Here is a 14,917-nt window from a genome sequence, read left to right on the forward strand (position 1 = left end):
AGTTATTTTAAAATAAAAATGCCTCACCCTCATTGTCTACCTTCTCTCTGGGATAATAAACAAACCTGATGAATTGTGGACATACACCAATTCCATAGTAACAGAGTATAAGGTGCTAAGAAGTAGATTATAACTCCTCGCAATATTTTAAAAATTAGTATATGTTCACTGTGATGTTTATGAGTGTGGTAGATTGAATTACGTACCTCAGTTTAGACATGTACTTAATCTTCAGTCACAGTCCTATGGGAGTGAATCCACTGGAAATAGGATGTCCTGAAGTTGTTATTTTTAGTTAAAATGTGGCCCATCTGAATGAAAGTGGATCTTAATCTGGAATACTTACTGGAGCTTTATATAGAGAAAGCCACAGGGAAGAGCCAGAAGCTGGAGTCAGTGGGAATCTGAAAGAGAAAAGAAAGGACATAGCCCCATGAAACGAGGCAGGGATTCAAGCCAAAGAGCCCCAAGGTTTATATCACACAAACCAGAATGCTAATAACCCAGGAAAAGCAAGCATTCTAGCCTCTGAAACTGGGAGCCAATAAATTCCCATTGTTTAAGCCAACCCATTGTGGTATTTTTCATAGTAGTCTGGCAAACTAAGACAAGTATACTTAAAAGCCGTCAATACCATTAACACTGAAATACACATGTGCACAAGGAACATGTGGGTTTATTTTTTTTTAACTCCCTGAATTTGTACCAGATAACATTCAAAAATAGAAATGGATAGAAAGAAGACTGTCTAGTTTTGTGTTCTTAGATCTGCTTTGAGACAAATCTTCTTGTTTTAATTGGCAATCTCAGTTAGGTGACTTTAGGAATAATTTGATCACTGAGGCCTGGGAAAGTTCAACTATCATGGGTAGAGAAGTGAGAATTATTATAGTGCTTGAGAACTACAAGTAGTTCATTGTGGTTTGAGAATAGAGTATGTCTAAGACTGAACACAAAATCTTATTAACTTTAGGACTTTTAACCATGAAGTATTTCATGTATACATTTCTGTATACATATATTTGAAGTACAGAAAAGTATAGGAAATTGTATGGATAGCTACATACTTACCACCATAGTTAATAACTAGTAGCCATTTGCCATATTTTTCCTGTCACTTTTTTTCTAAATAAATAAAATGTTAACTGTTCAGTTGTAGTCCTTCCTCTCAATCCCCTTACCTTTCCTTCCTTCCAGAAATTATCACCTCCCTGAAGTTCATGTGTAGCATTCCTAAGTATGTTTCTGTATATTAGTACTTATGAATGAATAACTATACATTTGTACTTTTATGTTTTAAAAATTTGAAGAAATAATGTTATATATTTGTACTTTGGTAACTCACTTCTACCCTTCAACATTGATTTTGAGCTTTACCACAGGGCATAAACATATCAACTTATCTTTGGGAGAATGGAGATGTGCATTCCATGTTGCAGACAGGAGTTAATCATTCCTTCAATTAAGTTAATAGTTCTGCCAGAAAGTGGTGACAGCTTTTGCATTTGTAGAAAATGTTGACATACAAACAAGACTGAACTACAGACAATGAAGTGAATTCAGGAAAAAGAAAACATGGTTATTTCTACTCTAGTTCTTCCATTTCTGAAGGCCAAATGCTTCCTCTTTTAATCCAGCCAATGTGGTAAATTATGGGGACTGTAATCACAGTCGCCAAAGGGTGATTTTGCCATAAACGTACAGCGATTGCACAGAAAGGTCTACCCTAGAGAGAGTCTAGGCTTGTGCTGGGGATTAACTCTGGGCTCTATCAGTGAGTCCTTATGACTCAACCTACCTGCTTCTCCCTACAGAGCTACTCTCCTAAAGGGAACCATTGGATTTAGCTAGCTTGGATCCATATGCCACAGTTAGAGAGCTAGGGAGTTAGATACAGCATTCATTTGGATTTTTCTTGCCCTGCCCTATGCTCACCCCACTTTTATTCCCAACACCAGGAGAACTGTCTCACTTGCTGCTTTATTCAATTTGCCAGTCATGGTTTGATAGATTGTTTGAGTAATTGTAACTTTTTGTTTATTGCTCAAATAAAGGAACTAAAGGGGTATTTATTTTCAGGACATAAAATTGAATCATTGATTTAATATCAGATATACGTGAGCTATTATGTATATGCTGTCTCTCTCCTCCACTTACCAGATTATTCTGTTTCAAAGGAACTCTTTACATGCAGAAGCTCTCGTGAAACCTATTAAAGGGACTACACACACATTTTACTCTTGAGGTGGCATTTAGTTATTCAACAATATCCACCAAATTAAATGTTACATTGACCTCTTGCAGCTGTCAACTAATTATATTTCTGTTGCATTTCTGAGTAAGCAAGCTAAAAGCAAGTGACTTCATGCAAATTAAACTGCATGAAAGCTTTTTAGGTCTTGTTCAAATACTAACAGGTTTGATAAATATTTGTCTAACAAGAATAGGAAAAAGAGCTCTTTGCTGTCTTACTTTATTGGTATTTCAGTTGTATACCTCCCATGTGGCTGTTTTATAGGACATAAAGTCTAGGTATCCTGCTGAAATATTAGATCTTATTTATAGCTGGTTTCAAAGTGGCTTATTGTCATTTATTATTTCATATTTGATTTATATAACATTTTCCACTGAAGAGCCCATGGGTTTATTTACATAAAGAGCACACAAACACACATTAAACCTTGAATTGAACTCAATGCTCTCATGTAGTTAGCAATATAGCTCCAAAAATCTATATAAGATTTTCCCATTTGTTTTAGTTCCAAAACCATGTTCTGGGAAGGCAGTCACCATATTTCCTTTCATTTTGTATGTCTCGTTTGCCTCTAGGTGGATCGGATCATCTTCTGTGTCTTCTTAGAAGTTGACTTCAAAATCTACAAAAAGAAAATGAACGAGTTTTTCCCTGTAGGTGAGTAAAGCAATTTATTTCCTTTGGACTTGAGGAGCGAAAAAGCAAAGACTGCACTTACATTACTATTTCATTTTACATCTTAAAAATGGTTACAATCTTGATTTCCACACACCAGTCACCCCTGGCAACTTGGATCATGGATTTTAGGAAGGAAAAGAGGTAACAGGAAATCTAGGCTCTAGGCCTCTGTGTCCCACTAGGACATTGTGGGGCCTTGGGCCAGGGACTTCATCTCTCAGGGCCTTAGTTTCTCACATTAAAAATAAGGGACCAAATCACTTCTGGCTCTAAACTGAATAATCTATGATTCCTTCCCCACATTTGTGAATTATCCTGTCCTTATACCTGCAACTTTGTACCTGTTAAACACATGTTGGAAATCATGAGGAGTTCATTCATATTTGTAGTGAGCGTTAAAGTGTTCTTGCATTCTACTCCTTCTTCCCACCCAATTTTCCCACCTAAAATTGCAAGGTAGGTAGTGGCACTTTCCAGAGCAATGGGAATGCAGTAGTCTATCACCTTTTATTCGTTTTAGAATGTAGAGAACCCTCAGGGTTACTGAAAACAATAGAACCTTGAAGAATTGAGAAACCTGGATTAAATGTGCCATTAGTTGGAATTTGGTTCATTTGACTGTTCCTCCCCACTGCCTGCTTCTTAAACCTGAGGCTTGTTTATTGCCTTGTTATTTTTATGGTGCCATTAAACTCGCATTGCCCAAAGTGTTTTCCTTAGCCAGAGTGGAACCATTTCCAAGAAATTATGAGCCACTGTGAGTATCCTTGTGCCTGCCTTTCTGAGAGCTTCCTGTTGAGGTTACATTTCCATTTGAAGTGGTCTTTCATGCATTAAGTGTCTTGGGCAGTTAGGAAGGCACGAAGGAAGGGATGTTGGTGCACTTTCCCCTCTTAAATATTAATAGCATATCAAGCAAAAAGTGAGGAGGATGCTCTGCCAGGTGATCAGAATATGACACAATAACTGTTGGAGAAAAACAGCGCTCACTGGGACATGGAGACTGATATGACCACAGGCAGAAAATTTATTGAGAAGTTCTCCCAATGGAGGAGGTCTGAAGAAGAGACTTCAGCCCACTCGTGGAAAGTGCTGGTGAGAATTTATACAGTACATCAAAAGGCAAGGAAATGTTAGTTCATGGGGAGGGGGTTAAGGTGCAGAGTACAGCCTTGGGTCAATAAAGGGTTGTAAACGTGAATTCTTCTTGTGTATGGCTTGAGGGTGGTGGGCTGGGAGGTAGGGTTTTCTTGGAATACCGGAGGGTTTGATGACCCAGAAGGGATGAGGGTCCTTATCTGCTCCATTCCCATGGTGATATGGCTTATTCTTGGGGGAGATACACTGTCTTCCACACATAGGCAGCTTGCTCAATCAATCAGAATGGCTCCACAGCCTTATGACCTGGTAATCACTGCAAACCTCTAACAGTAACTGTCCACAGCAGGAGCAGAATACTGGTGGAGATGTTTGGCTCTGCCGATTTTCAAAGTAGATTAAATTCTCCTAAGTAATTAGAAATCCTTCTTCCTAATGTAATTAAAAGGTGAATCTGCTAAGTGTACTTAACTTTGGGACTTTATAGTATTTCCTTAACTGAAATGTAATGTTGTAAATTCCTGAAACACTCCTATGGGGTAGTGGAGAAGAGTGGTCTTTTTTCCTCCTTTTCCTCCCTCTTCTTCTTTTCACCTTTCTGCAGTTTTTGAGGAACACAAGGTTCTACAAAGTATAAGGCACATAATAGCTCCCAGATAAGTAATTGTTGAAATGATGTGAATTTAGTAGATTCTTCTAGCTATAAGTTGATGTTTTTTTTTTATTTTCTGTTTGTTTTGTCCTTTCTCTTGAATTTTTTTATATCCTCTGTGAGCTGATTGGTGCCCATATTTTTAAGTATTCTTAAAAGGCATTTTTCATCATGGAAAAAACATGAATTGCTACAATGTGCCCTGCAAATATCCTCATGTCTTGTCAACCTCCCAGCATAACCATAAGATTTTTGGACTCCTTGAGGTGAATGGTAACATATTTATTTTATGTCCTCTAAAATGGAAACCTGTTCTTATTCGAACACATGATAAAAAAACAACTGCGTATTATGGTCCATTGACCTTAAAATAAATCTTACCTTCCAGTAGTTATTTCCAATGATGCAAAGCTAAAAATCTTACTACAAAAAAGGACAGGTTTAGTGATCTAGAATGTATTAATAGCTATGCAAATAAATTGAAAAGTTGCTACTCTAAATAAATCCTTAAACGCATCTCAGTACTTGAGCTAGTGAAATAATGAAATCGCTTCTGTGCATATTTATAATAGAAAGTATATTTAAACTAAATGTCAAAATTGCCCAAAATTGTGGAGTATTTCTGAAATAGTGAGGCAGTAGCTGTTTGTAAATTCTAAATATGCAATATGAAATAAAGGTAACTTCTAATGGAATTGTGACTATTTTGGATGATATAAATTATCTGTCCATAATTTGAATGTGTGGTTAATTATAACTAGACCATCTTTGATTGGGATAATCTTCCTGGCTGTCCATTCATTCCCCACAGGCTGACCTATTCAGGGTATCTCTAGTGTTCATAATCCTTCCAATGCAATAATGATTATTATTTAGGGGAAATAATCATTTTTCATATTGAACTAAATCTTGTGATCATGGTTACTTTATTCTCATGTTTTATGTAAATTTCATAATTGAGAACTTGAGGCTACAAATATGAGAAAAGAAATAAAAGTCTAGAGATCATATTAAAGTATGACACATGCATAACTACTAACTAATATTAACAATGGGGTAATAGCTAACATTTATGGATTGCTTTCTACTAGTCAGACACACCATTCACTTCTTCACATGGGTTAAATCAGTTAATTAATCTTCACAACTCTAAGAAAGCAGACACTGTATTAACGTTTTAATAAAGGAAAGTAAGGCTTACTTGAGGAAGATGAGGCATATAACTAGGAAATTATAGATATATTACCAACTTGAAAATGACATTTGTCATTCCATAGGTGGTGATCATTTAGCTGTCTCAGAATCTTCAGAAAAGTTTGGGGCCACCTTCCTGCATTCATTTGGAACTTGAGACCATCTCATTCCTAATTTCATCTTCCCATCATATAAGGAAGCTGCCATGCTTCTTAAAACCTGCAAATGTTCTCATGGAAAGTTTTCTAATATGGGTGTTTTAGTCAGGGTTCTCTAGGGAAACAACCGACAGAAGTTATCTATAAATATTATGAGATTTTATAAAATTGTCTCATGCAATTTTGTGAGTGCATGAGTCTAAATTCTGTAGGGCAGGCTGTAAGCTAGAAACTCTGATGAAGTTTTTTGATGAATTCTCCAAGAAAGGCTGGCTGACTGTAGAGATGGAAATTCTTTCTTCTGACTGCTGAAATCGTCCTCCTCCATATAAAGCCCCAGCTGATTGGATGACATGTCTCACATTGGCTGAAGGCAATCTCCTCAGGTGATTGTAGATGTAATCAGCCATAGATGAATCAACTTCCTGATGATTAAAGTCCATGAAGTGCTCTCACAGTAACAATTAGGACAGTGCTTCCTTGACAAAAAAACTGGGCATCATTACCTGGCCAAGTTGACATATGAGCCTAACTATCACAATGAGTCAAACTGGAACTTTCTCATGGATCTCAAAATTGAATTCCATCCAAACCATTCAGGTCTTGTGGTGCTGTTACCTACAAGATGATTATTCATGTGGAAGCCAGAAACACTTATGGCATGAACCTGAAAGAAGATGGAAAAGTATTCATCAGGAAATTCAGTATGAACTTCAAAAGAAAGAAATTAGCATTGATTTTTTCCCCCCAGTTTTATACCTTGTTGTAGTGTGAAGCACACTTGACTTATTTGTTTCAGATGTATTATTTGGAAGCAGTGTGTGGCAGGTTTATGGAATTACCATACAGCTTAGTTGCATATAATTTATACTTACAGTACACGATTACATGGCCTGCAGCAAATAATATTGGCATGCTTCAACTCAAAACTGTCTTTGTTCTTTACATAAAATGCTTGTATTTTTCAGTGTGCAGACTTTTTTGCATGTTATTTCCAATGAATGTTAAAGAAAAATAACCCTGACAATTCCTGATCTGGAATATGGAAGTCTTTTTTTTTCTTTTTTTTTCTTTTTCTAAATTGCTGTCTGGGTCTACTAGAGAAGTTGGGGATATTAATTCTCCTCATAATAACAATATAGAATTGGAAGTCTTAAAACTATGTTAAAGAATTCTGATGTTATAAGCTTATGAATTGTCATGGTTAACCTTCTCTCCATAAACACTTTAAGGAAAGCCTGTATTTGTCTGCTGCAGTGGTTCTCAACTTGGGATTATTTTGCCTCTAGGAGACATTCTGAAAAGTCTGCAGACATTTTTGGTTTTCACAGCTCAGAGGTTGGGAAGTGCTACTGGCATCTACTAGGTAAAGGATAATGTTGCTTCTAAACATCCTATAATGCACAGGACAGCCCCCTAAAACAAAGGATTATCCTGCCACCAATGTCAGTAGTGCCAAGGGAAAATGTGGACAAGCCCTGGTCTACCCCTTTTACCATTCAGGCCAAGGCAGACATTTTCTTTGGATTGGGCTTATTCCATAGTGCTCTACTTGCTTATGTTTTCCCCAAACTTGTCTGTCTATATGGATGGGACCAGGATTTCTTGGGCCCATGACCCTTTCCAAATGTAGATTTCTGGGGTAACACCCTCTCCATTTACTCTGTGTCCACAGATTTCCACATGTTGATTGCTGTTAGCCATGTACCCTACCCCTTCTTCGGCCCATTCCTATCATCACCTGTCTATTGTTCTAGTGTAATAATCTCACGAAGTACGATCAACTGTTATATAGGTTTTATATACTTAATGAATAAATTTAGAAGTACAGGCTAATATGCAGAGCAAGTAAAGACAAATTCACCAATTATTCTTTCTGTCTACCTCAAACAAGTAAGCTAATTGCTCCTTTGGTTAATTATTTTTTCATTTATCATTTCACAGTTACCATTGGTGACCACTGGTTGACAAATTTACCTTGCGAGCTCACAAAAATGCTTGAAATTTAGAAATCATCACCCCCTACCATTATTCAAGCTCAGTTGATTAGTTCATAATAAAAATTCCTGACTATAACACAACACTCTCTCCCACACATTTTTGCAAGTTATTACATGATATACAATGGCCTATATCTGTCATGGAAATGTCATTCAGGATAATTCCCAAGTCCCAAAAATGCCCCCAAATTACTCCTATTTTTCCCTCATTTCAATCATTTTAATGTTTTGTGACCCAACATATGGTCTATCCTGGAGAAGGTCCATGAATAGTGGAAAAGAATGTATATCCTGCTCTTTGGAGGTGTAGTGCTTTAAAAATGCCTCTCAATTCAGAGATGGAGTGGGCATTATCATCCCAGGGTCCACAAGATGGAGGAATAAAATACAGATTAGAGTGGACTTACTGGTATTCTACTTTAGAACTACTGTGATTCTAGCAATGGAAGAAATTGTATCATTGATGTGGAGACAGTGGCCACGGGAGTTGCTGAGGGTAGGGATAGGGAAGAAGAGGTGTGATATGGGGCATTTTCAGGACTTGGAGTTGTCCTGAATGATATTGCCGGGACAGATGCAGGACCTTATATATCCTGCCATGACCCACTGAATGTACTGGAGGGGAATGTAAACTGCAATGTAAACTACAATCCATGCTGTGTACCAGTGCTCCAAAATGTATTCATCAAATGCAATGAATGTGCCACAATGATGAAAAAGGTTGTTGATGTGGAAGGAGTGAGGGTGTAGGGAACCTCTTATATTTTTTAATATAACATTTTGTGTGAGCTATGTATTGTTCTTAAAAAAAGACAATAAAAAATCTCATTTTCAAAAAAAATTAGTCTTTTCTTGAAAAAAAAATGTTAGGTCTAGTTCATTTATCATGTTATTCACAGTCACTGTTTTTTTTTTTTAATTTATTCTCTGTTCAGGTGTTCTATCCAATGCTGAGAGTGGTGTATTGAAGTCCCCATTATTGTAGAGATAGCTATTTCTCCCTCTAGTTTTGCCAGCATATGCTCAAGTGTCTTGGAGCATCATGGTTAGGTGTATAAATATTTATTATAATTATTTCTTCTTGGTGAATTGCCCATTTTATTTATTATAATGACCTTCCTCATCCTGTATAACAGTTTTGCATTTAAAATCTATTTTTTTCTGATATTAGTATTGCTACTCCAGATCCCTTTTGGTTGTAATTTGCATGGAATATTTTTTTTTCAAACTTTCACTCTCAACTTACTTGTGTGCTTACATCTGAGGTGAATCTTTTGTAGGTAGCATATAGTTGGCACATTGTTCTAATCCATTTTACCAATCTACATGTTTTGATTGGAGAGTTCAAGCCATTTACATTCAATGTTATTACTGTAAAGACATTACTTTGTCCATTTTACCTTTTGGCTTTCTGTTGTCATATTGTACTGTTGTCTGTCTTTTTTACTCTTTAATTTACCCTTCTGAAAATCTTCATTTCTATACCCTTCTCCATGTCTCTCACCCTTGTTTTTTCCTTTCAGGCTACAGCACTTCCTTTACTATCTCTTTTAATTCTGGTCTTTTGGTAACATAGTCTCTCAATTTTTGCTTGTCTGTGAAGACTTTTAATTAATCCTTATTTATGAAGGATAGTTTTGCCAGACACAGAATTCTTAGCTGGCAGTTCTTCTCTTTCAGTACTTTCAATACCTATACCACTTTCTTCTTGCCTCCATGGTTTCTGATGAGAGGGTGGTACTTAATCTTATTAAGGTTCCCTTGTATGTGTTGCTTTACATTTCTCTTGCTACTTTCAGAATCCTTTCTTTGTCTCTGATATTTGTCATTCTGAATAGTAGGTGTCTCAGTATAGATCTATTCAGATTTATTCTGTTTTGGGTATGTTTGTCCTTTTTGGATATTGATATGCATGTCTTTCATAAGGGTTGGTAACATTTCAGTCATTATTTCCTCAAATATTCTTTCTGCCCCTTTTCTATTTACTTCTCCTTCTGGGTCACCAATAATGTGTACATTTCTGTAATTCATATTGTTATTCAGTTCCTTGAGGCCCATTCCATTTTTTTTCCATTCTTTTCTGTTATTGTTCTCATGTCTTTTCAAGTTCAGATGTCATCAGTATCACTAATTCTGTCTTTGGTCAATTCAAATCTGCTACTACATGCCTCTAATGTATTTTTAATCTCATTCATTGTATTTTTCATTCCCATAAGTTCTGTTACAGCTCTTTGCAGGCTTTCAAATTGTTCTTTATGCTCACCAAGTAATTTGTGTGTTTTTAAAAATATCCTTTAAAACTTTAGTCATTTTTTCCTTCACCTCTTTGAATTGCTAGATATGTGTGATTATCATTGATTAGTTCTCTTAAATGTTCCTTTGGATGGTTCCATCACTTCCTGTTTCTTAGTATGGCTTGTAATTTTTTGCTGATGTCTAGGCATCAGCCTGTTGGTGAATTTACTCTGATAGTCAATTTCTCTCTCCTACTTAATGTTTATTTTCACAGCTCTTCTTTAATTTTTGGTTCAACTTATTCTGAGTTTTTTAAAATTGCCCAGCTTATCAGGGATTCACTAATGGGGTGCAGATCTCACACCTTATAAATATTAACTTAAAATGGATCGAGGACCTAAATATAAAAGCTACAACCATAAATCTCCTAGAAGATAATGTTGGAAAACATCTTCAAGATCTTCTGGTAGGCAGTAGTATCTTAAACCTCATACCTGAAGCAAGAGCAATAAAAGAAAAAATAGATAAATGGAGCCTTCTCAAAGTTAAAACACTTAGTTCTTTTTGGCTTTTGCAAGAAAGTAAAAAGATAGACTACTCAATGGGAGAATATATTTGGGAACTTCATATCTGATAAGAGTTGATATCCATGTTATATACAGAGAACATAGAACTCAGAGATAAAAAAATACAAGCCACCCAATTTAAAAATGGGCAAAATACTTGAATAGCTGTTTCTCCAAGAAGGAAATACAAATGGCCAAAAAGCATGTGAAAAAAAAATGCTTAAAACCCCTAGCTATTAGGAAAATGAAGATCAAAACTATAAAGAGATACCATTTCATACCTTATAGAATGGCCACTATCAGAAAAACAGAAAACTACAAGTGCAAAAGGGATGTGGAGAAACAGAGGCACTTCTTCACTGTTTGGTGGTGGGAATGTAGAATGGTGCAGCCTCTATGGAAGAACAGTTTGGCAGTACCTCAAGAAGCTGAATATAGAAATGCCATATGATCCAGCAATTCTGTTACTAGGAATATAGTCAGAAGAACTGAAAGCAAGGATGCAAGCTGACATTTGCACACTGATATTCATAGAAACATTATTCACAATTGCTAAAATATGGAACCAGCCCAAGTGTCCATCAATGGAAGAACAAATAAACAAAATGTGTTACATACATACAATGGAATACTAATTAGCTGTAAGAAGAAATAGAAAATGAAATTGGGATGCATATGGCAATGTGGATGAACCTAGAGGATGTTATGTTGAGTGAAATAAGCCAGACACAAAAGAACCAATATTGTATGATCTCACTAATATGAACTAAATAAGTTGAGTAAACTCACAGAGGTAAATTCTAGAATATAAGTTACTAGGAAATAGAATGTAGGTTGAAAATGGACAATAATAGCAGGATATAAGGGGTTATGGGATTTTTCCTTTTGGAGTAATTGAAATGTTCTAAAAGTGACTGAAGTAATGATGGCACAAGTCTGTGACAAAAATGAAAGTCACTGATTGTACACTTTGAATGGATTGTACAAAGCATGGGACTGTATAATACAGTGAATCCAGTAGCTGATGATGGACTGTGGTAACAGGAAAAATATGAGAACATTTTCTCATGAATAATAACAAATATGTAATACTAATATAAGGTTGTAATAGTTGGGTGGGTTGGGGAAAAATACACCAAATGTAAGGTATGGGCTATAGTAGTAATATTTTGATGATGTTCTTTCATACTTTGTAACAGGTGTCTCACAAAAATGCAAGTTGTTAATGTTGGGGAGATGTATGGGAGCCTTGTATGATGATAAGCATGTTTGTTTCATAAATTCACAAATTTTGCTATATGCTTATTATGTACTTGCATGTATGAATGATATACTTCAATAAAATTTTATTTTTTTTAATTTTGAAAGCTTTCAAAGAAAAGTTATATTTATTATGGAAATGAAATATACACTGGATGAGATTTAAAATGTATTAGAGGCATCAAAGAGATTGGAAATTGCAGATAAACAGATCAATGAATGAGAAGACAGAGCATCTGAACTTGAAAACACAGAAGAACAGACAGAGTAAAGAATGGAAAAATTGAAGAGGGTCTCAGGGAATTGAATGTCTGTGTGAAATGCACAATTACATGGGTCTTGGGTGTCCCATAAGGAGAAGAGAATGGAAAAATGGCAGAAAGAATATTTGAGGAAATGACCAAAAATTTCCCAAATCTTATGAAAGACATAAATATTAATAGTCAAGAAGGGCAATATACCCTCAACAGAATAAATCCAAATAGGCTTATTCTGAGACACATACTATTCAGAATGTCAAAAGCCAAAGATAGAGAATTCTGAAAGCAGCAAGAGAAAAGTGATCCAACACATACAAGGGAAAGCCAATAAGACTTATTTCAGATGTCTCCTTGAAATTCTTGGAGGCAAGAAGGCAGTGGTATGATCTATTTAAGATACTGAAAGAGAAAAACTGCCTGCCACCAAAATTTATCCACCAAAATTGTCCTTCAAGATGAGGGTGAGTTTAACATTTTCACTGATAAACAGAAATAGAGAGTTCATCACACAGAGACGAGCCCAGAAAGAAAAATTAAAGATAGTGCCACAGCCTCAAAAGAAAAGACAGGGGAGAGAGGTTTGGAGGAGAGTGTAGAAATGCAGACTATTAGTAAGGGTGATTAAAAGGGTAAGGAGACAGAAAATAGAAAGACGTACAAAAGCTAATGGATAAAATGATTGAAGTAAGTACTGCCTTTACACTAATAGCATTGGATGTTAATGGATTGAACTTCTCAGTCAAAAGACACTGACTGGCAGAATGGATCAAAAATATGAGCCGTCTATATACTGTCAACAAGAGAGTCACCTTAGGTGCAAGGATACAAATAGAGTGAAAGTGAAAGTTTGGAAAAAGATTGTATGCAAACAGTTACTGCATACAGAGTTCAAATTGCTGCACAATTGGACAAAATAGATTTTAAAATCAAAACTGTTATATGAGGTGACGAAGGACATTATATATTAATAAAGGGGCAATTCACCAAGAAGAAATAACTATAATAAATATTTATGCACCTAACCATGGTGTCCTAAAATATATGAGGGAAACAGTGGCAAAATTGAAGGGAGAAATAGATGTCTCTACAGTAATAATGGAAGACTTCACTACAGCATTCTTGTCTTTGGATAGAACATCTGGGCTGAGGATACATAAGGAAATAGAGCTTGAATAATATGATAAATAAGCTAGGCCTAACAGACATTTTTAGAGCAGTATATCCCAAAACAGCAGAATATACATTCTTCTCAAGTGCTCATGTATCTTTCTCCAGGATAGAATATATGTTGGGTCACATAACAGCTCTCAATAAATTCTTTTGTTTGTTTTTTGTTTTTGTTTGTTTTTTCTTCTTCTTTATTTTCTTTTAAATATTACATTCAAAAAATATGAGGTCCCCATATACCCCCCACCCCACCCACGCTACCGCTCCTTCCTCAACAACCTCTTCCATCATTGTGGCACATCCACTGCACCTGGCGAATACATTCTGGAGAACCACTGCAGCACATGGGCAGTGGTCCACATTGTAGTCCACACTCTCCCCCAGTCCATCCAGTGGGCCATGACAGGACACACAACATCCAGCATCCATCCCTGCAGCACCAGCTAGGACAACTCCAAATCCTGAAAATGCCCCCACACCATATCTCTTCTTCCCTCTCCCAACCATCAGCACCACCGTGGCCATTCTCTCCACATCACTACTACAATTTCTTCCCTTACAAATCATAATAGTTCCCCAGCAGAACACCAGTAAGTCCACTCTAATCCATACTCTATTCCTCCATCTTGTGGACCTGGGATGGCTATGTCCAGTCCCCCTCTACATCAAGAGGGGGTTTAGATTGCACATGGATGATGGATGCAATTCTCCTACTTGCAGCTGTAGGCACTCTTGGCTCCCTGTGTGGTGGTGGTTGACCCTCTTCACCTCCCTATCAGCTGGCCAGGCTAAGTACAAGAAACCAGAGGGTAGAAGATGCAAGTCTGCTGAGGTCCAGGGCCTGGCCATCACATGGACAGTTCAGAGATTCAGTTCACCTGAGTATACACCAACCTAAATGCCAGCCACAGGTCCAGTAAAAGTAATAGAAGAGGCATGTGTAGAAAGGTTATATCTGAGTCCAACTCCATCACACTCAGGAACACAAACTCCAAAGTAGGGCCAACTGACATGGCCATGAACTCCAAAGCCATCTGCTATGACCATAGAACCTGTAGGTCACTGCAGCCCTCAGGAGAACCAGCACCTGGGTTTCCATCTACCTTAGCTGTCTCTGGTTCCCTGCTGAGGCATGGATAAGAATTACCTCCTGATGACCTCCCAACTCTTTTTTGTAGACTCTTAGCCATATAAACTCACTTGTCCTTTCCATTTCCCCCTTTTTATCCAAAGTCAAAAGCAATTTTAACATCTGATATTACATGTAGGCTGAGATATTCTGCTGGTCTGAGCTGACCTCTTTGTTCGTGGTCTTTTTGTAGTTACATCATCAGCTGGTGCTTGGTAGTAATACCTTGGTGCCAGGGAGGCTCATCCCCAGGAGTCATGTTCCAC

At 36.8% G+C, this 14,917-nt stretch overlaps 1 protein-coding gene across 4 annotated transcripts in view; it reads left to right on the top strand.

Moving 5' to 3' along the window:
• MACROD2 (mono-ADP ribosylhydrolase 2) overlaps positions 1-14,917 on the top strand; it is a 2,160,736-nt gene that overhangs the window by 1,885,825 nt on the left and 259,994 nt on the right. For all 4 annotated transcript variants that reach the window (XM_058287576.1, XM_058287574.1, XM_058287575.1 and 1 more), the window contains one exon: positions 2,830-2,911. In XM_058287576.1, coding sequence (XP_058143559.1) covers positions 2,830-2,911 — 82 coding nt within the window. The remainder of the gene's footprint in view (positions 1-2,829; positions 2,912-14,917) is intronic.

This window comes from Dasypus novemcinctus, chromosome 24, assembly GCF_030445035.2.
Source record: "Dasypus novemcinctus isolate mDasNov1 chromosome 24, mDasNov1.1.hap2, whole genome shotgun sequence".
Taxonomy (NCBI): domain Eukaryota; kingdom Metazoa; phylum Chordata; class Mammalia; order Cingulata; family Dasypodidae; genus Dasypus; species Dasypus novemcinctus.